Source organism: Rhynchophorus ferrugineus, unplaced genomic scaffold, assembly GCF_030347505.1.
Source record: "Rhynchophorus ferrugineus isolate W39M unplaced genomic scaffold, kcgeb_rfMv2 rfM4, whole genome shotgun sequence".
Taxonomy (NCBI): Eukaryota; Metazoa; Arthropoda; class Insecta; order Coleoptera; family Curculionidae; genus Rhynchophorus; species Rhynchophorus ferrugineus.
Window position 1 is genome coordinate 15980306 of NW_027472583.1, and position 20443 is coordinate 16000748.

The 20443-nt window shown below is 32.6% G+C and overlaps 1 protein-coding gene across 3 annotated transcripts in view; it reads right to left on the minus strand.

Moving 5' to 3' along the window:
* LOC143196665 (1-phosphatidylinositol 4,5-bisphosphate phosphodiesterase epsilon-1) overlaps positions 1–20443 on the minus strand; it is a 187608-nt gene that overhangs the window by 16883 nt on the left and 150282 nt on the right. For 2 of the 3 annotated variants that reach the window (XM_076404543.1, XM_076404546.1), the window contains exons 7-15: positions 19778–19956; positions 19537–19720; positions 17907–18199; positions 17655–17852; positions 14195–14348; positions 12937–13083; positions 10588–10778; positions 7962–8078; positions 7756–7895 (exon numbers count right to left, since the gene is read on the minus strand). In XM_076404543.1, coding sequence (XP_076260658.1) covers positions 7756–7895; positions 7962–8078; positions 10588–10778; positions 12937–13083; positions 14195–14348; positions 17655–17852; positions 17907–18199; positions 19537–19720; positions 19778–19956 — 1603 coding nt within the window. The remainder of the gene's footprint in view (positions 1–7755; positions 7896–7961; positions 8079–10587; positions 10779–12936; positions 13084–14194; positions 14349–17654; positions 17853–17906; positions 18200–19536; positions 19721–19777; positions 19957–20443) is intronic. The other variant, XM_076404544.1, reaches the window with a different exon arrangement.

Consider the following 20443-nt stretch of genomic DNA (forward strand, 5'->3'; position numbering starts at 1 on the left):
TTTCTAATTTATGGTTGGGAAAAAAGTAATTTCGGTGTCTTCTCATGAGTGACTTTAAAATCACATATCTTTATCTATCGAATTTATTCAGTTATTATGCATAGAAAATTGAGATTTGAAAAGGTAATATTTGTCATATTTTCCTTTTTTATCGGAAATTTCGATGTAAAACATGAACTTCCGTAATAAAATTGATGAAACTCTTAAACAGGTCGAGGTAGATCGACATGTTCCATCTGAGGACATCGCTACTGACCCCGTTTGCTGTCATCAACATCTTCAAGGCATTCTTTTGAGATCTGAGAATAGGAAATAGATCTGGGGAATACGGTGGATGAAGAAGCAATTGATGGATTTTTGCTATCGTTTTCACTGACTTGTGACACAGTGCATCATCTTGGTGAAGCAGCACTTTCTTTTATTCAAATGCGGCCGTTTTTCGGAGATTTCTTCCTTTAAATCTTTAAATGGTCCAATAACGCTATGTAATAATCGCTGTTGATAGTCCTTCTTTTTTCAAGGTAGTCAATGAAAATTATTCCATGCGCATTCTAAAATACAGACGCCATAACCTTGCCAGCCGACTGTTGCGTTTTCCCACGCTTTGGAGCGGGTTCATCGTGTGCAGCCCACTTGGATGACTGTCGGTTGGACTTCGGAGTGAAATGTAGGAGCCATATTTCATCCATTGTCACATATCGACGCAAAAACTCGGGTTTATTACGCTTGATTATATTCAAAAACACTGCTTCGAATCATCAACTCGTCGTTGTTTTTGGTCAAAAGTGGGCTCGCGCGGCCACTTTACACAGAGCTTTCTGATACTCAAATATTCGTGAATGATATGATGTGCACGTTCAGTTGATATCTTTATGGTGTCTGCTTTTTCATTCAATTTCAATTTACTGGCATTCAAAATCATTTTGTGGATTGTACCAACCTCTTTTGGGCGTCCACTGTGTTCACCGTCTTCGGTGCTCATTTCACCACGACTAAACTTAGCATACTTGATGGTTGATTTTCCTGGAGCAGTGTCCGGAAACTCGGCATCAACCCAAGTTTTTGCTTCAACTGTATTTTTTACCTTCGAAAGCAATATTTTATCAACACGTAAAATTCCTTTCTATTCATTTTTTTCTCAATAATAAAAGTCGTTTCCTTCAAAGTGCTACAATTCACAAACTAATTATCCGATAGAATTAGTGTATATAAGTGTTGGGTTGAAAAAGTGTTGAAGTAACTATAATTGATTATATTATTTATATTATATGTGGGAATAAATGTTCAAAAATGTCGGTCTAAAAAATATTAACTCAGAGTGATCGATTCTCATCTGACACCTAAACTTGTAAGTTAAACTATTCAGAAGCCATAATATTTATAATTTTGTGCTCTTTTCATTTATTTTAAACCTTATAATTTTAATATAATGAATTTATGTTATTTTTGGTTGAAATATAATTTGAGTTGTTGTCTAAATATATGTTCAAAATTAATTTATGTCGTATACTTTGCCTTTCCTATACTTAAATACCAGGTATGTTAATGAAATTCGAATACTGAACTTATTATGAGAAAAAGTGTTGAAACTTATCACTTTTAAAAACACTATTTAATTAAAATTAAAGCGTTTTGGATATTAATTGGCCGATTGCCGAAGACTTAAATTTATGCGAAACTTAACCGAATTCTCCCAAATTTAGAAATCCCTTGTTGTTGGCTTTTGTTGTGGCGCTTTGAATAATAATACTAATTTATTTAATATATTAAGAAACAGAACACGGAGTTAAACCAGAAAGGAAGGATTATTTCGATTTCTCATTAACTATTCTCTTCTGTCTCGAGAAATTTCCTTTCGAGAAAACAATTTATTTAACAGGCAATGTCTTGCATTGATTATCGTTTACTCTTCGATGTTTAATTTTTCGTTCTATTCTCGTCTAATTTCATTTAACCTGAAACGTCTCGGTAGTAGTAAAGTAGCTTCATATAGTTTTATAATTTGCTATATTTTTGGTAGTTTACATAGATATTGATGCAAATTATTAATAGAAATTGGTGAATAATATATTAGCGTTGAGTGCCTATTGGTGCCTATATGTAAAGTCAGCCGTAAAGTATAAAGCTTAGGAAAATCTTTTTGACGTCTTTTACAGAATTCGATTTGAGAGTTACCCTTTTATATTTCGAAATATAAGATGGGAAGAAAAACTGCTCTTCCAGTTCTTTATGAATATTAATATAAAATAAATGTACCAATTCCTGAAGCAATTTTAGAATTTTTGTTTGTGTTAAAAATCTTAGTGTGATTATTTTTGAATTTTTAGTGAGATCCTTATTTATTTTTTTTAAGTCTTTTCAATTTTTTTGTTAAACCTTTTTTTCTCATATAAGTAGGCTTCATATTTATTATGGTGTTGGTTTATATTATATGCTTGTTCTTCATTAGTGTATTGATTGTTTAAGACCTCAAAGGTCTAATATTTACATTGGTGTCATTATTTGTACTTTGGTAACTGTATATTCATTGTATCAGACTTAAATATAACATTAAAGTTATTTTGAAAAGTATTTAGATAATTTGAAAAGCGATTAGAGGTTATAGGCAAGTTGTATGCTATTTTATTTGTAGTATTAGCTAGTATTCGTTCTTTCATTTAAATACAATGGTGTGGGTGTGCACTAAATTAAAACAAACTTGATTGTATTATCCCACTAAAAATCGTGCTGTTACTTTCAAGAAGCTTTTGGGATAGTTCCAAGCAACCAGATAAATAAACTCATTGATTTATGCTTCCATTAGTATATTTGTATATAATTACGCTCTGTTGGCAGGACCAGTACAATTCAAGGCCTTGTCCATCGTCTGTAACTATCACGATGCAACTTAGTTGCTTTTTAGATAGCAATTATTTATATAGTAACACTGTGTTCATTTTGTTAGTGACAGTTGTTAATTATATACAAGCACTGCTTGTTTTATTATAATCATATCATATATTGTTGTTTTCTTTTGAATTCATCTGTTTTTCCAAAAAACTAATGAGACCGATTCAGTATAATATTGAATTTAGATTCATCAGTTAATAGTCTTATTTAAGATAAGACTTATTGTTAGTTTAAACAACCAGCTCAATTTTCACATAACTTTGCCATTAATAAAAATATGTAAAAGCTTACGTTAAACAATTTTCGCCTTATTTATTTTTATGTTGGATATGTCCTACTATATTATCGCATTTTAAAAATAACAGTCTGTATCGTAAATGGATCACATAAATTCGAGACGAAATTTAGTTGCTTCTTGGCTGAGACAGTCGACACATGCCGTAAAACTTTTATACGATATGAAAAATGATATAAAAGGTACTGCAATAGCAGGTTATCTTTTATTTTTGATTTAATTTTACGTGGAATTAAATCGATAAAAAACCATCTCGCGGAGCATCTCTAAAGTTCCATTTGTTAACGGCAACATAAACGTATAGCCTTTTTTAACAAAGTGTTCGCATTTTAATAAATGGCTCAACAATTGAGTTTTCAATGAAATTTATATAAAAAAATGGCGAGACAGTAAATTAAATCTGAACGTTAAATTAATTGGATACTGAAATTTTACATAAAAAAGAATATATGTGATCATAAAAGCATTTTCAGTATTTTGAATTTAATTTCTAAATAAATGCAACTACATTAAAAAAAATGTATTTCGTTGGTACTAAAACATGATATAGAAATGTGTTAGTCACCTAGTCAACATTAGAATTACTTTTTCATATGAAAACATTTTAATCTGTGTGCATTTTAATGGATGCTGTAGTCACTAAAGGCAAAACAGAAGACATATAAATGCGGCATAAACTGGGAAGACTGACCAAGATGTAGTACTGTCATCATTTGCTGTCCACTCAGATGACGATTGTTTTGATTCCGGAGTGAAGTGATGGATCCATGTTTTATCCATTGTCTCTTATCGCCCAAAAATTCCAGTTTGTTACGTTTAAACATTGCCAAACACTGGTCAGAATCATCAACGTGTTGTTGTTTTGAGCAACAGTGAGCAAATCGGCACTTATTTTAAACAGAACCTTCTCAGAGTTAAATTCTTATGAAATATAAACCCAATACATTCTTTTGATATCTTTACGAGGTTGGCTAACTCATGCAACTTCACTTTTCCATCATTCAAAACGATTCTGTGGATTTTTTAAATGTTTTCTGGTGTTGCCACCTCATTTTGATGTCCACTGCGTTCTGCATCATCGGTGTCTTTACGACCACGTTTGAAGTCAGAAAAACCATCGTTTTATTATTGTTTCTGATGACTTTTCAAGCCATTGCTTCGCTAGAACGGTATTTTTTTCCCATCAAGAAGCACAAAAATAACAAAAATAGTGTCACTCTTGGCACAATAACTCAGAAGCTTATGAGTAGAATATAGAATATAATTTTAACAGCTTTCTTTTGAAGGTTAGTACGAAATGAAAAAGGGGTGAATGCGATAAAACTAGTGGGACTTTTCAGCCAATGTGTTATATGACTGGCTAGTTGTGTTTAGATGCACTTAAAATTAATAATATTTCAATTTAGTTTGGTTACATTGTCGCAATTCGTTGAGAAGTAAATTTAGCTAGCAATATTGTTTCTCTTTAAAAATCAATTAATGTCATAGCGATATTATTATTATTAATATTTTAGGACTGAAGTAATGGAAATGAAAGTTGAAAAACTTGGCTTAAGACTAAAACCAAACCATTATCAATTGTTACTTATTATGTTGCTTCAATTTAACTTGTTAGGTTAATAAATTTAAATATACCCTTATTAAAATACTTAAATAACTGAAAATAATATTAATAAAAGCTTTTCGCTGACGTATTAAAAACATTAATGAAAATGAAAGAAACAAAATAAAGTTGTTGACAAATATGGTATATTCAATATTGAAGTAACAACATAGATACGTTCATTTATGTGTGTGTATATGCATGTATATTATTGTTGTATTTCCTTTGCATTTGTTTTTTTTTCTTGTCACAGCACCAAATCCAATTATGGTTGAAGACATGGCGCATTAAAGTCAATGAAACAAAATCCACCCATGTAAAGTTTACCCTGCGTAGAAGAACATGTCCACCAGTGAATATCAATTATCGTCAGCTCCCCCAAGCAGAGCAAGTTAAATATCTTGGTATGCGCTTAGATCGATGCCTAACCTGGAAGAAGCACATACGCTCTAAACGAAAACAACTTCGACTGAAATCATATCAAATGTATTGGCTCATCAGGCGCAAATCCAAGTTATCATTAGATAACAAGGTGATGCTGTTTGAGTCTATACCCAAGCGTATTTGTAATATATCCATCATTCAACGATTCCAAAATAAAGTGTTGCGTGCCATTGTTGATGCTCCGTACTATATTTCAAATAAAGTGATACAACGTGATATTCCTCTAGAACCTATAACGAGTGCAATTCAACGTGTTGGTGTGAAGTACTTCGGAAGAATGTCAGTGCATTCCAATGTACTCGCTAATCAGCTAAATATGCGACGTGATAGTGAAGTGCGTAGACTAAAACGTTTAATACCACCTGATCTGATTACTGGACATATGTAAACTTTAGAATAAGACTAATTAATTAAGATAATATTTTATACAGAAGATCGCTTAATGAAGTGATTTTCTGCATGCCATGTAAATATAATATAGACATAAGAAATACTTATTGCCTATAGGGCAGATTGTGGAATCACAAAGAATAAAAAAAAATTTCTTTTATGCTTGGATACCTTTTGTAACTTTATATCTTTCATGTACTAGCTTATATGTACTTCAAACACGTACAATATCGTCTAAAACAGTTTTAAAATTCCTTTAATTAGTTATAAATTCCTTATATCAATCTAGTACCTGTTCATACATCATATTTTTAAAAACCACTACAAAAAAAAGCACTAATATTAATATATACAAACTTAACATATCCTACTAAATATTCTTAGATAACTAGTTTATTTTCCATTTTATGAACTTTGACAGGTAAGTGGTGATGGTAATTATTCTGGTAATTTGTTGATTGAGCCCTATTTTTAATCATATTTTAATTTTAGTTACATTTTCGAATTAGTTTTGTATCGGTAATATATAGAATATTAATTGATACTTAATGGGAATAGTATTTTTGTGTATGCTTGTATGCTTGGATACCTCTTGTAACTTTATATCTTTCATGTACTAGCTTATATGTACTTCAAACATGTACAATATTGTCTAAAACAGCTTTAAAATTCCTTTAATTAGTTAAAAATTCCTTATCTCAATCTAGTACCTGTTCATACATCATATTTTTAAAAACCACTAGAAAAAAAGCACTAATATTAATATATACAAACTTAACATATCCTACTAAATACTCTTAGATAACTAGTTTATTTTCCATTTTGTGAGCTTTGACAGGTAATTGGTGATGGTAATTATTCTGGTAATTTGTTGATTGAGCCCTATTTTTAATCATATTTTAATTTTAGTTACATTTTCGAATTAGTTTTGTATCGGTATTATATAGAATATTAATTGATACTGAATGGGAATAGTATTTTTTTGGCTTCATATACACCTGATATACAATTCAACTTACTTGGAAAATGGTTACACATCTGGCAAGAAAAGCAATATAACCTCAAAAAAGGAATACTTCCTTTTTTATATATAAAATATGAAACGGAAGCAACTGCACCTGTTTTCTGTGTAAAATAAAATCAAAAATGAATGCTACCCTTTTCCTGCTGTACCTTTTATTTGGTTTCCCTCCGTCATAAAAGTTTTACGGCGTAAAAGACACATGCATTTCAAAGAGAGCCATCATTTTTTTTAGTTCTTTTGAACCACATACCATATATATGCATAGAAAGTTCAGAAATGTGTTATATGATATTATAAAATGATAGTTATGTAGTTCAGAGAAATTTGATAGTATAATAATCATACATTAAATTCGATACGCGTTTTCAGACTCATGTAAATTCTAGTGTAAAGAAACAGCTTATGTAGGCGGGTTTTCTTGTCTAGAAAGTTCAAAATATCTATTTTTTTATATTTTCAAAACTTAAATCTTTAGAAATATGTTCTTAAAAGGATTTTTTAAAATTAAAATAATTTTATAAGATATAGCTGTGCTATTAACACGTTATAATTTTTTTGTGATGGTTGACACGTTTTTTAAAATCCTTATCCCAGAAGACATCCGGTCTTACCCAGCCTGATTACTGGCGAGACTGGGATCATTTTTTTTTGTCGGATTTTGCACACTTCCTAGGGCAATCACAAATGTTTGGTGCAGTGGTAAAGGCGAACAAGACGGTCCACCTACTGTTGCGATAGTCGCGGGTTCGAATATTGCTGAGGCATGGTTATGAATGTATGTTTGTGATTGTTTAATAATTATTGTATAAATTAATAACACTAAATAGCAATGTTATTATTGTAGGTATTTTAGATGGCGAACAAACCCTCCATATTTACATGTTACATCGATACAGTGTTCGTTTACATTTTTATCAATAATTGTCGTTTATTAAAATACATGCAAGCACCTAATAAAACTTGAAGTGGTTGGAAAAAACGGACTGTTATATTGCCTACGCCATTCTTTATAAAATGCGACCAACTAATTCCAACATTTGGTATCTGATTTCTAGTTAACGAAGGTACTTACGATGAATTTATGTGAATGTTAGCAAGTATGTTGCTTACCGAATTTGGAGGCCTTGCGAGTAGTCTGCTCCGGCATTTTTGCTTTGACTCCGTTCACTTTCGACGCATTCACAGCCATGCTTCTATACGATATTGCTAGTTGTTCGAACAAGTCCCTAAGATCTTTACGAATTAATAAGCTGAAAATAAAACAACAGGATTCTTAATAACGATAATGGTTGCTGAACGGCAGTGGTAAATCTTACCTAAACGAACGAAACAGTGTAACAAAATCTATAAAATCTAGTTGAGTATCGTATAAAATTGATCCTACTCTCGGATGTCGGCCGTGCCAAAGATGTTCCGTAGAGCCATGCCGGTCTCTGTAATTGAGAAACAGCTATTAGTTTTCTTTAATTACTGTATAGCTTTTGTTACTTAGTTTGGTTTATAATGGATAACAAAGAAATTCTATACCTATTTAAAAAACTTATTTTATCTGGTTTGAACTACAAATTATGAATAAATCTATTCTATAAATTAATTTATATGAAATTTGGTATGCTGAAAAATAAAATAATATAGAAACATTTCTAGGAGGTTAGGATTTTTTAAACGCATTTAACGATACAGCACAATGACACCTTCTCATACATTCATCAAAAAGACTCTGTTCTGTTTCACAAGGACTGTTTGTGTGTTTCGTTCTTGTAGGTCACTCTGGGCTTGGAGGAACTTGGAATTGGTTCTTCGCAAATTAAAGTATGGTAAATAGAATAAAAACATGAAATTTTAGAATCTTATGAATGTTGTTCGGATGACAAGTTCGGTTTACCAAATTCCCATGATTTTGTTGTCTATTGGATAGTGGAGACCGAGGAAATAACTGGAGCAAAAAGAGTTGGCTGTCGAGAGATTAAGGTTGGAGAAAAAAACGTCCTCATTCCACGCGGAATTCTTTGCAACCTGTCAAGAGATATTTGCATAAAGTTTTTTTATTACTACTGCACATAAAGTTGGGATTGATAATGCAATTTTAAAAATCAGTTGGAGATTGATGAGAATACATAGTTTTAAAGTTCTTCAGAAGCAAATGTGATGGAAGGAGTTTTCCCCAGACTCCTAAATATTGAACGGCTTTTAACGGATCTACAGTTCATCACGACAATGATGGATCTTTAAAAAGAAGGGTGGGCTGCTTTTTAGGAGCTCATAGCTATATTAGAAAATCATAAAGAACTATAAACAAATCATAAAAAAGGAGTTTAAATAGTTTAAAAGTACATTTTATTCATTCTCACCTCGACTATTTTCGGGAAAATTTGTGAGATGTGAGTGAAGGGTCGTAAGGTGAACGATTCCTTTCGAACGCAAGGATAATATGAGAAAAAATACCAGAAAAAATATGCATCGTTAATGGTTTGTAAATAAAATCATATTTTTTAAGACTATTCTCTTTTATTTTAATATTAATAACTTGTTTAATGCATTTATCCAAATTGTCAAGAAATGTGTCAAGGTACCCAAAAACATCACAAAACCTAAATAGCTTTTAGATTTTTTTCAGGCCTGTGTTATTTTTGCGATATAGAGAGTTTTTTTCTTTCGTGATATGTAATTTAAAAAAACATGTAAATATCATAATACTTATACAATCATATTTTTTGTATCTACTCTGTAATATTCATGAGGAATATACAAGTATTATGTATATGAAACCTTATTTATTCATGTAAGATTTAGGATGTTTCAAAATACAAGGTTAAGTTGAACATTTCTCGGCCTGATAATGAAAATATGATTTTATTTTTCTACATAATCTCCCCTGACACCATTACTTCAGTCTTTCTCTTACGTCAGTATTCCTCTTTGGAAGTGAACTTCTTTCTTGGACGCCAAGCGCCTTCAGAAAAAATTTCAAGCTTGAGAGTAGAAAAGCTTGTAAAGTCTGAGAGTACATAATCAGAAAAATAGACTAAGTGGTCAAGCACGTGTGCAAATCGTATACCATAGCCGGCAGTTTTCCTATCGCTAAAGGGCTCTTGTGTTCGGGCATGTCGTTCAGGTTAAATATGATTCTTTCTACTTCAAGTCAGGCTTTTTCTTGCAAATTTTCGTTAAGATCTCAAAATCTTCAAAAGATCGTTAAGAAGTTAGGAGTAATATTCATTTGTAATTCTTATGTCTTTTTAAACGTAAACAACTAATAAAATCCCTCTCACATCCACTTTCAGATATCATGTAGAGATTTATTCGGAGATTCAACATTTGGCTACCATCGAATGCTTCGGTTGCTTTTTCTATTTTGGTGTGTGGTGTTGGACCTTGTCTCATCCATGATGTTAAATCACTGCATACAATCGGTGGGATTCCCATGTAGAGAACTTTAAGACTCTTTCTTCCCTAGAGCCTCATTTATAATATTCACCTTCACTCACCTACAGACCAAAAAGATATCAAGCATTTTTTTGATGGTTTCCGCTGTGGTTGCGTCCTCCATTTGGGTCACCTTTGAGACGCCTTCGGCCCCCTTTAGATTCAGTTACGAACTTTTTAAGACTTTGCATGGAAGGAACAGAGGCCCAGTAGGCTTTTGCCTACTAAAGCTAGTACTGAAACATTTCTAGTAGAGAAATTTATTGAGAGAACTCGTGCAGTAAGGCACGAAGCATGCATTTTTTTGCTAATTGGATTGCTATCTTTCTATTAGAGAGTGAGAACTTTTCATCTTATCGTCGTATATTATATATTGTTTCAGAACCTCAAAAAGAATTTTCATCAGAGTAATTAATTAATCATTAAAATCACTAAATGACCTATATATTTGGGCTGAATGACTTTGTCTGATATTTAAATGAGATTAAAATTAAATGATGTTAAAAGTATCATCACCTATCAAATTTTGGCTGACTGGATGACGTATAAGCTAATTGGCCTAAACTATGGTGTCTCGCCACATCCGGTTGATGCTCAGCCCCGAAAGTGGTAGGAGTAGATTGCCTGTGATGGGTGGGGTTCCGCCAATAGCTGCTCTCCATGCACATTGTGGCTGGTTCCACAAACGATGATTTCAGACTTTTGTCCTAAACAATAAATGATCCAGTAAAAGTATTAAATTCTTTAAAACATTTTTACGGGAAATCCGACTAGCCGATGGGGTTGTAAAAGCAGTTTTATGATAAAATGCTCGTAAAATTTACACCCGAACAGGACATAATATTTCCAGAGTCATTTTTATTATGAGCGAATAATTCACCGTCTATATAATGCAGGATAAAACATTGAATCGAAAACAGCGATTCGGTTAAAATGAAAAAATAAAAAACAAGATGCATACTGAATATAAATAACTGTTTGGGTAGAAGTTCACCGATCGAAGTTTAGGATGCTTGTATGATATTAAAGTTAAATATTAGAATATATTGGATGCATCCATAATATGTTTAATAACAGATGGAATCTAAGTTTTTTAATTTTATATACAATAATATACTCGACAATATTTTTAGTTTCTAGTATGAGGTAGGGCGAAAGTCCCGCTACCATTTGATTGCGCGCCATCTCGATTATGTAACGTTTAGCTCAGTTTCCCTTTAACCATTTTGTTGCGTAGACGTCGAAATTTTCTCGTCCCCTCCATTCTCATATGGATAAATATACGCTACAAGAACGAGCAGAAATAGTGACAATATTTACTGAAAATAATCGTTCAATTATTGCTATTCAGCGGAATTTGCGGGACTTTTTTTAAAATTGTTAAATTGCGTTTCTTATAAAGTGAATTCGTGGGGAATTTTAATCCATTTTTATTTTTTGGATGTTTATGAGGAATATGTTCTAAATTAAACCACTGGTAGAGGATGTTTGGATCGACACTTAAAAATAGTGTGTATATATGGATATATGTAATAAATAAACATATGGATTCCAGACACGTCAACCTCTTATATTTTTAGTGGCTGGTGCTACTGTTGGACATAAGAGCAGAAACAAATAGCATTGATTAAAATGCTGCACGGCCACACGTATAGTCATTCAACCTACTATACATATTATTGGTGTTTGTCAAAAGCTTTAACCAATTTGGCTCCTTGAAAAAATAGATTTATTGCTTACTGATCTAAATAATTTGTAGTATTAAAATTACTGCTAACAGTAAGACACCTTTGTTTTTGATCAGATAAATATCGTGAATATTGATAAGATTCCTATGTAAAAAGAAAATATATCTACAAATGTATAAAATGTATCGATGTATGAAGAAATCATAGCACAAAATTGTTTATTATTATATTTTGTATACAAAACCTTTTAAAATTGATGGATCGAAAGGTAAAGGGTATCTCAGATCGGATGTTAAACAGTTTTAGATAAAATGCAGCTTGTGGTAAATATGTCTAGGTCTGGCTTTAGCTCAGAATATGTAAGATTAATTAAAATTGTGCCCAATATAATTACAAAAACGTGGTAACATTATTCTAGCTTAATTATAGTTTTTTAAGAAGAAAGTATTTTAAAAGGTTTTAAAATGGAAGCAGATTTGAAAATTCCTACCATATAAATGAAATTTTATACCACATATTTTTTACTTGAAATATACGTCTCAAAAGATGGTTTGGTAATTCTCCAAATAAAATACTATTATTTGTAATTCTTTTTTGAGGCTTTAATTTTTCGATGTTCGATGTTTATTGAACAGAAGTAGTAAAATAAGCTGACATTCAGAACATCCAATGTTAATTTTCAAAAACTGCTTTTACCTATATGTATTAAATGCTTGCATGTATTTTGATCACCGATATTTATTGCTGAAAATGCAAAATGTCAATTTTAATCTCACCTAGTTCTTAAACTAGATGATTTCGAAACTTTTCTACATAAAATAATAGCTATCTGTACATTATTGAGTTTTAAACAATAATAGTGAGGCTGCTCCATCATATTCGAAGAATTGGTTTTGGTTTCAACAATTAATAGGTGGAGATTCTTATGATGATCCTAAAAAAAGCATAGAGGGTAAAACAAGTTCGAAGATAATGAACTGCAAGATTTATTGGGCGAAAACTTAGCTCAAATTGAGTTGATGAATGAACTATTTCCAGAAGTTTAGATTCGGTGATCCGAAAGAAAAATACATGCAAGCATGTCATATCATAGTAAAATAAAATATCTCCTTTATTATATTATTTGAACATAAACATTAATAAAAGATAATAAATAAATATAATTTTTGATACTTACTTTACTTACCTTAAAGGCCTGATTGCTCAGAATCTGTTTCTTTTTGATTTTCATTGAAACCTCCCGGCGCAGGGCGCCAGATGTTTCACCAGATTGATTGCTACCGGGTTTGGTGCCAGCTAAAGACCAGTCTCTTCCACCAAATGACTGAAAGAGACATGACAGAGTTGTAACTAACTATACTGATTAGTATATAATGTTGTTACTAGTCATATTATTCGTCACTCTCATTTAAGTAATGAGAGCAAATGATGGTATACAAATTCATCACCAAGCCAATCTGGACATACGGCATTCAGTTATGGAGTACAGCTAGCAACCGCAGTATAGAAACATTGAAATGATTTTGGAGCAAGGCTTTAAGGAATAAGTTCAATATTCACCAAAGTATGATCAACATGTATATGTATATGGATCTCGGTGAACGCATAGTAAAGCAGAAAATATTATAGCATAAAGTATCAGAGGAGACAAACGAGCTGGCATTGACACTGAGTGGAATAAGAGGACAACAGCACTTGAGGTTCAAGAGATGCCACATCCCCAGTGTCAACAACAGATTCATGTAGAGGGATATGAGATAGATGAGATGTAGGAATGCCAATATATCGATATTTTGGGATCCATTTTTCGACATTTAAAAAAATATATCGATAGTTGTAAATGAGAGTATCGAACTGTAAGATGCAAAGTAATATATCGATATTAAAATTATAGGGTTATGAACGAGGATGTCGAACTTTTATTGTGGGATTGTTCCATTGTGACCTCAGGTCATCAAGTGAATTGGACGAGGAAAACTAGGACTGAACCGGAAAAAGTTCGATTCATATATCGAACTTTTGATGTAAGATTTATCCATAACATAGTGGTTAATACAATGACGCAGAACCGAGAAGCAAAACAATCCTTTTTACTTTTCTGAAGTGAGAAAAAGCTTAATACCAACACAGTGTGGGTTTATTAACAAGCATTCAATAATTGAGCAGGTCAACAGAATAACAGATGTTTTTGAAAAAGCCTACGAACATAAAAAATTATGTTCAGCTATATTCTTAGATGTAGCACAAGCCTTCGATAAGGTTTGACATGAAGGCCTTGTTCATAAACTACAGAAAATGTTACCAAAACAACACACCGAACTACTAATCATAAAGGCAAAATGTAGGTTAGTCGGAAACGACTACTAACAATGTAATAATTAAATAATTAAAAAAACATTTTCTAAAGCTACTAAGTAAAAACCTAACAAACTTACCCGGATAGCATCAGCTGCCAATGGGCCGCAACAGTATCCGTCCTCGTGATACAGCTGCAGATATTGTTCCCTCAACCACAACAAACGTTTATCACAGAGAGAGTTTAAGCGAGATATTCCACGAATCAGCCAGTAGAGGCCGCTGTACCACACCCTGGAACAAAAGGATAAGGAACATCGAAATAGAGTCATTTTTTTTCGGTTGCGAGCTCGAGGAAAATCCTTAAAAATTACTCCGGCAAAAGTTCGGCCTTTTATTCTTTCGGATCTCTCGAGTGAAAAGCCCCAAAGTCTCAACTTTTAATTTGAATTAGTCAAAGGAAAAGTCGGCGTGGAACTTCTTAATGTGGAAAATTGATAAAGCTCCGAGTTTAAGTTGAGCGAAACAGTTATTTGTATACTTGTAAACTTTTTAATGCAATATACATACACATTTCTTTTGTAATTCGGTTCTTTTTGCGGTTGTTGCTTAGGTTTAATTTACCGAAAACAAGTGATTCTGATCAGTGGTTTTTCTTTTCAATTTGGTACAGTTGATTTGAAAATTGTGGAATGTATAATTTTTTAAATTTGCTTTCATTTCTCTACTTTACCATTAACTAAATCAGCACTTGTATATATCTATATACAGTTTCATTATCTTTAGTTGCGGTAGTACTTTAGCAACTGTTCTTTTCTTTCACTTTATGGTGGAATACATTCAGCTGCTTTTTCGGGAAACTCTAAAATAACACTTAATATGAAGTGAGTGAAGATTGGTGAGTAAGGAGGAGTCTCTATAAATACGAATTCACCTTACTAGTTTGTAACATCTATACCACTTATAAGAAGCAACAATGGACCATGGTCCAGAGACAATAAACAAGAAGTAAAGCTCTTTGATGAACATCAAACTAAAGTGTATATTCCCAATAGCCATCAGACGAACCACCTCATAACTATTTAAGTGATAGGTTAATATCACAAATTATCACATCAGTAATCAAGATAACTAATAATTAATGAGATAAGCATAAACCTGTATTCAAGAAAGTCTCAAAATCAAAAAGTTTTAGAGAAATCCTGAAATAACTGCCTAGAAAAGCCATAATAAAGTTTACTTATATTTTAAGCACAGCTTCTGGAGTAAAATAAGTGCGTGCTTACTGGAAAGTGGGGGATGTAATTATAATACCAAAGCCTGGTAAAGTACCTAATGATGTCAAATCATATACACTTATTTCTCTATTAACAATTGTGTTGAAACTTTTCGAGAAAATATTCCTTAGGAGAATAAATCCAGTCTAATATCGGACTATCAGTTTAGATTCCGACAAAACCATTCAAAAATCGAGCCATAGAAGAATTCAAAAGTCCATAGAACCATAATAATAGATATCATTCAGCGTTTTTTCCAAGAAAATCAAATATGCTCCTCAGTTTTTCTAGGGGTAGCACAAGCTTTGGATAAAGTTTGGCACAAGGGCTTGATATTTAAACTTAAAAAAATTTTGGCAAAGCAGTATGTAGAGATATTATCATCATATATCTCCAATAGACTCCAGTATTAAACACGAAGGAGAATATTCTGAACTAAAACACAAATAAAGCCTCAAGGCAATGTTCTAGGACCTATCCTTCATCTGCTTTATACTAGTGACATACTAAAACTCGAGGGAACTACGATAGATACAACACTATTAGCTGAGGGCAAAAACGAAGAAGCATCTATAAAGAGACTACCTCAGCTAGCGTTAAACTAAAAACAGAGTCGCATAGTCCAGACTTTATTCTAGTCTCTGCAAAACTGTCTGAAACTGTAAAGATGATTTCAAACTAAGGTTTGTGAAAATCATTCGGTTTATCGCATAGTGTTACAGTAATGAAATTATGGTTTTATAAGAAAGTTGGTAAAAGGTTATTAATTAAAGCCACATGTATATCATTGATTAGTATGTAAAGTTTATATGAATAAATTCGTTATGAAAACGTAAAATAACCGAAATTTCTTTCTTCCCAATCCGTTACAAAAATCTGTTTATATAAATTTATGAATAAAATGATATAGCCAATTAGGCAAATTGAGCAAATATTTCCCAGAAAAACCAATTACATATGTTCTTTGTCAACTTCTTTCTGGCCAATGTAAGATTTTATTTAGGTGCTGATTCTATTTTACAACCGACAGAAACTAATCCTCTTTTCGAAATAGTGTATACATCTATTATGCAGAAAAAGTGAAAAACATCAAAACATATACCCTTAAGAAAAATTATATATTATTTACCTTAATTAGAGTAACAAAAGAAAGAAACAAAATAGTTTACATCTGGTGCATATTTTGAAAATAAATATGTAGTCGTCATTGCAGATTTCGAAAAGAAAGCGAGCAAACCAATTCTGATTCTGTCCTCTACTTAAGCACTAATCACATAATTTTAGATGGGCCTGCACTGTATTATTTCCTATTTGGATGTAAACAACATAATATTATATACGCGGGCTTGGTGGCGCAGTGGTAAAGGCGATGGGACGGTCCTCCTACTGTTGTGATAGCCGCGGGTTCGAATCCTGCTGGAGAATGGTCGTAAATTTATGTTTGTGATTGTTTAAAATTTGTGAATGTACTAGGCAAGAGTGTAAAATCTGACAAGGAAAATGATCCCAGTTACGCCAGTAACCAGGCTGGGTAAGACCGGATGTCTTCTGGGATGATTTCTAAAGTTGGTCACTCGCCAGTCGGTAGGCTTAATGCTGAGGGCCGTGGTTCGGAGCTCACGTTAAACTTTAGGCTCAGTTCTGATAAACCCATAGTTGGTAAAAGGAGACTTTAAAATATACATTAAATTAAACAGAATATTATGAAAACTATTTTCTGACATCTTTATTTTCAAAAGCAATACAATTTTGTCAAGAATATTGTCAAGAAGAATACTTGATATAGTATGGCTGTACTGAATAAGTTTTACTGGATATATGGAATTTTAAAGCTATCTATTAGGATAACCGAAGGTACTTCTTCCGCAGAATAATATACAGAATTTATTGAATAACTTTCAATCGAGGACCAATGTTAAAAATCTTTATTACTTATCTTAGTACTTAGACAATATAGATTTAAGAATTATAACTAAAATTAAATAAAAATTAGTTAAAAATACAAAATGTTATTCCATTCGGTGGTCCACTTTATACGAGACTGTGCACGTGTAATATAACCAAAAGGCGTATTAAAATATGATTTATTAGAAACATTTTACCAAGGAGGATGTAGTTGGTGTTTTTATGAGAACGGTAATAAAACTATTTATTACACCGTTTGTGTATGTTACTGCTTAGCAATATACTGAACTGCCAGTTCCAAAAATATAAAAATATATTATTTCGGAGAGTGTCTAATAATAATACAATTTAATAATTTCGCCTTATGGAGCTTTTCGCGTTAGAAAAATAAGCAGCAGTAAAATTTTATCGACCTTACCTGCATTCTGCAGGAGGGCAAACGACGTACAGCAGCCTGTTATCGCTAAGGCCATTTCCATGTAGGATAGTAAAAGCGCATTCATTTCCTGGTTCGTGTGTTAGTCCATATCTCCGGGCCACTATTGCCAGTTCCGCGTCTTTTTCTTGGTCTCTTCCTCCGAGATGAACCTCTTTGATCGACATCAAATCTAGAAATCTGTATCCACATCTATAATTAACATAGGCCATATGTTATTAATATAATATTTACCCATCATCTAAAGTCGTCATGGTACTCTGTTCACTAGTGCTTTGTAGAGCGAGCTTGGTGAGCAGTCCAGGCGCCAACGTGTCCTCGGGGTTAAAACTCAAATTGAAATCCTGCGAGAACGGATCGTTCTCGTTGGTGTTCCCGGCTTTCAGGGCCGACCAGCTGGGCCTCACCCATGTTAGAACCGTGGAGGATCGGTCGAGCCTTAAGTATAGGAAGGTACCCTTGATGGTGGAAGGCGTTTGGTTTTCTTGGCTTTCCCATATGACCACCGTACTTCCGTGATGCAGTATCTGTAAATCGATAGTGAGCGTTAGCTGACGACCCAAATTAAAGTAGGTCAAGGTCAACTTGATTTGTTCATGAATTAAAATTGGATTTTATGTGGGCTTTTTAAATTTTCATCAACTATTCGGTTTTAGTTTTGGACAATAAAATAGTAATACGCTCAATACAAACATTTCAATCTTTTTTTAACACAAGTGGTGTCCAAATTTCGAGTGGATCAATCATAAACTTTTCAATATAAATGGGTGTTGTATTAGGTTTTGTGCATCAAGCTCTTTTTGACATTTATTAAACTAAAAATGTTTATATTTCATTTCATGAAGCTTTTGTTATTATACTGTAGTCTTTTTCAACAATAGCTGGTGGATATTGATAGTGTCTAGTTAGAGTCTGTTTAAATTGTTGTTTATTACTCGATAAATGATGCCAAATCTTAATGGTAAATTGTACAAATCAACAGGATGTCGAAATGATTAAAATTTTATTATAAAAAGAAGTGTTTTTTGGAACCGCAAATTTGTCTGAAAAATTAGCTTTAGTAATGAGACCCGTTTTATGCTATGTTTTCATCCTGTCAACGCTTACGTTACAGAAAAATAATGATAGATTTTCTGGTCCAACTTGAACGCCATTACATGATAAACAACTACAATGATACATGAGGTTTCAGCAGAATGCCGTAACATTCCAGATGGAGGACACCATGATGGACCTCCTGCATGAACTATTTGAGGATATAGCTGTCTCTCATAGAGGTAACGTGAATAGAGTAATTGAATTGTTATTTGACAAAACGTGTTAATAAAACACAGAACAAGACACGTTAAAATGACACACACACACACACACACACACACATATATATATATATATATATATATATATATATATATATATATATATATATATATATACATTTAAGAAATATTTTCGCTAATGTCTAATAAACAACTTATTTTATTCCAATTCAATATCGGCTCACTCTTATTGAAAAAGATATTCTAATAACATGTATGTAATATCGGATAAAGTGAATTATCGATTGATAACACTTTATCTCAGTTTTTATACTTCAGCTATTTTCTTCCATTTTAACTGAATAGGATAGTGGGCCTATTATTTAATTTGGTAAAGGTGTACTGCACAAGTTATGGAAATAATGGAATAAATGGAAAATGGCACTAAAAGACTGAAAATATAGATGACTGATTCCTTTTCGAGAAAATGTTCAAACGCCATCTCAGCGTAATTTATTGGGTTCAATTGTGATTTTAAAATCAATCCTAGAATTCTTTCAAAAACACACGAAACTTTTCATCAAAATTATTAGTACTGAACTTACCTGCATCACATGTTGATCAATTTTGGTGAGTGGCGATGACAAACAAACAAAACTGACTCCGTGATCGTGAACTAACGGCTGTACCGGATGATAATCATCTACATCTATTTCATATTCTCCATCGAGTTCGATATTTTGTGGAGGGGACGCTGCTAATACTCTAGGTTCGCTTATAGCTGATGATCTAGAAAACGACATTCGCATTTTATGTAATATAGATGGAAGCAAACGAAATACTAACTTCAAGTAATCTATGAGGCTGATGTTAGGGCTCAGCCGATTTCTGGTATGGTAATGCTGATGACAGAGGGAGATATGATCCATGACGGCCTGGGTCCTATAGATCTTCTCCAGATTTATGAGACCTCCCGGTCCGATTTTGGTAAAGTGGTGGTCCTCGCCATTATAATCTGATATGAACTGAAACAGAGTGGGAATACTTCCAGTCTCCGTTCGATTAAAAGGAAACGCCGGTTCGTCTGTTCCTTTTTTGAAGCGGTCGCTATAAATACCGGATAATTGAAAATTTAATTGAAAATGTTCGGGGTTCGGGATGTCTGCCGCTCCGTATTATTGTATCTATTTGATTTAAATTTCCGGAATTTACCAGATGGTAATTTTCATTAAATGTCGTCGAATAGTCTTTCGTAGGTGTACTTGCTTTGTTACATTATGTTAACAGTTTTTAAGGGTTTTTAAATTAGTTGTGCACGCACGCACGTTAATGGAAATGCCAATTATAAAGGTAAATAACTTTTTACAAACTAACCTATCCTACGTTAATTATGGAACTCTGAAAATTACATTTTCGGCTTTTTTTACTTTCGTTTACTTTTAGAGACTTATGATGATGCTGCTCGGTTATGATTTATTGGGATAATTCCAACCGTAAATAATCATGGGTTAA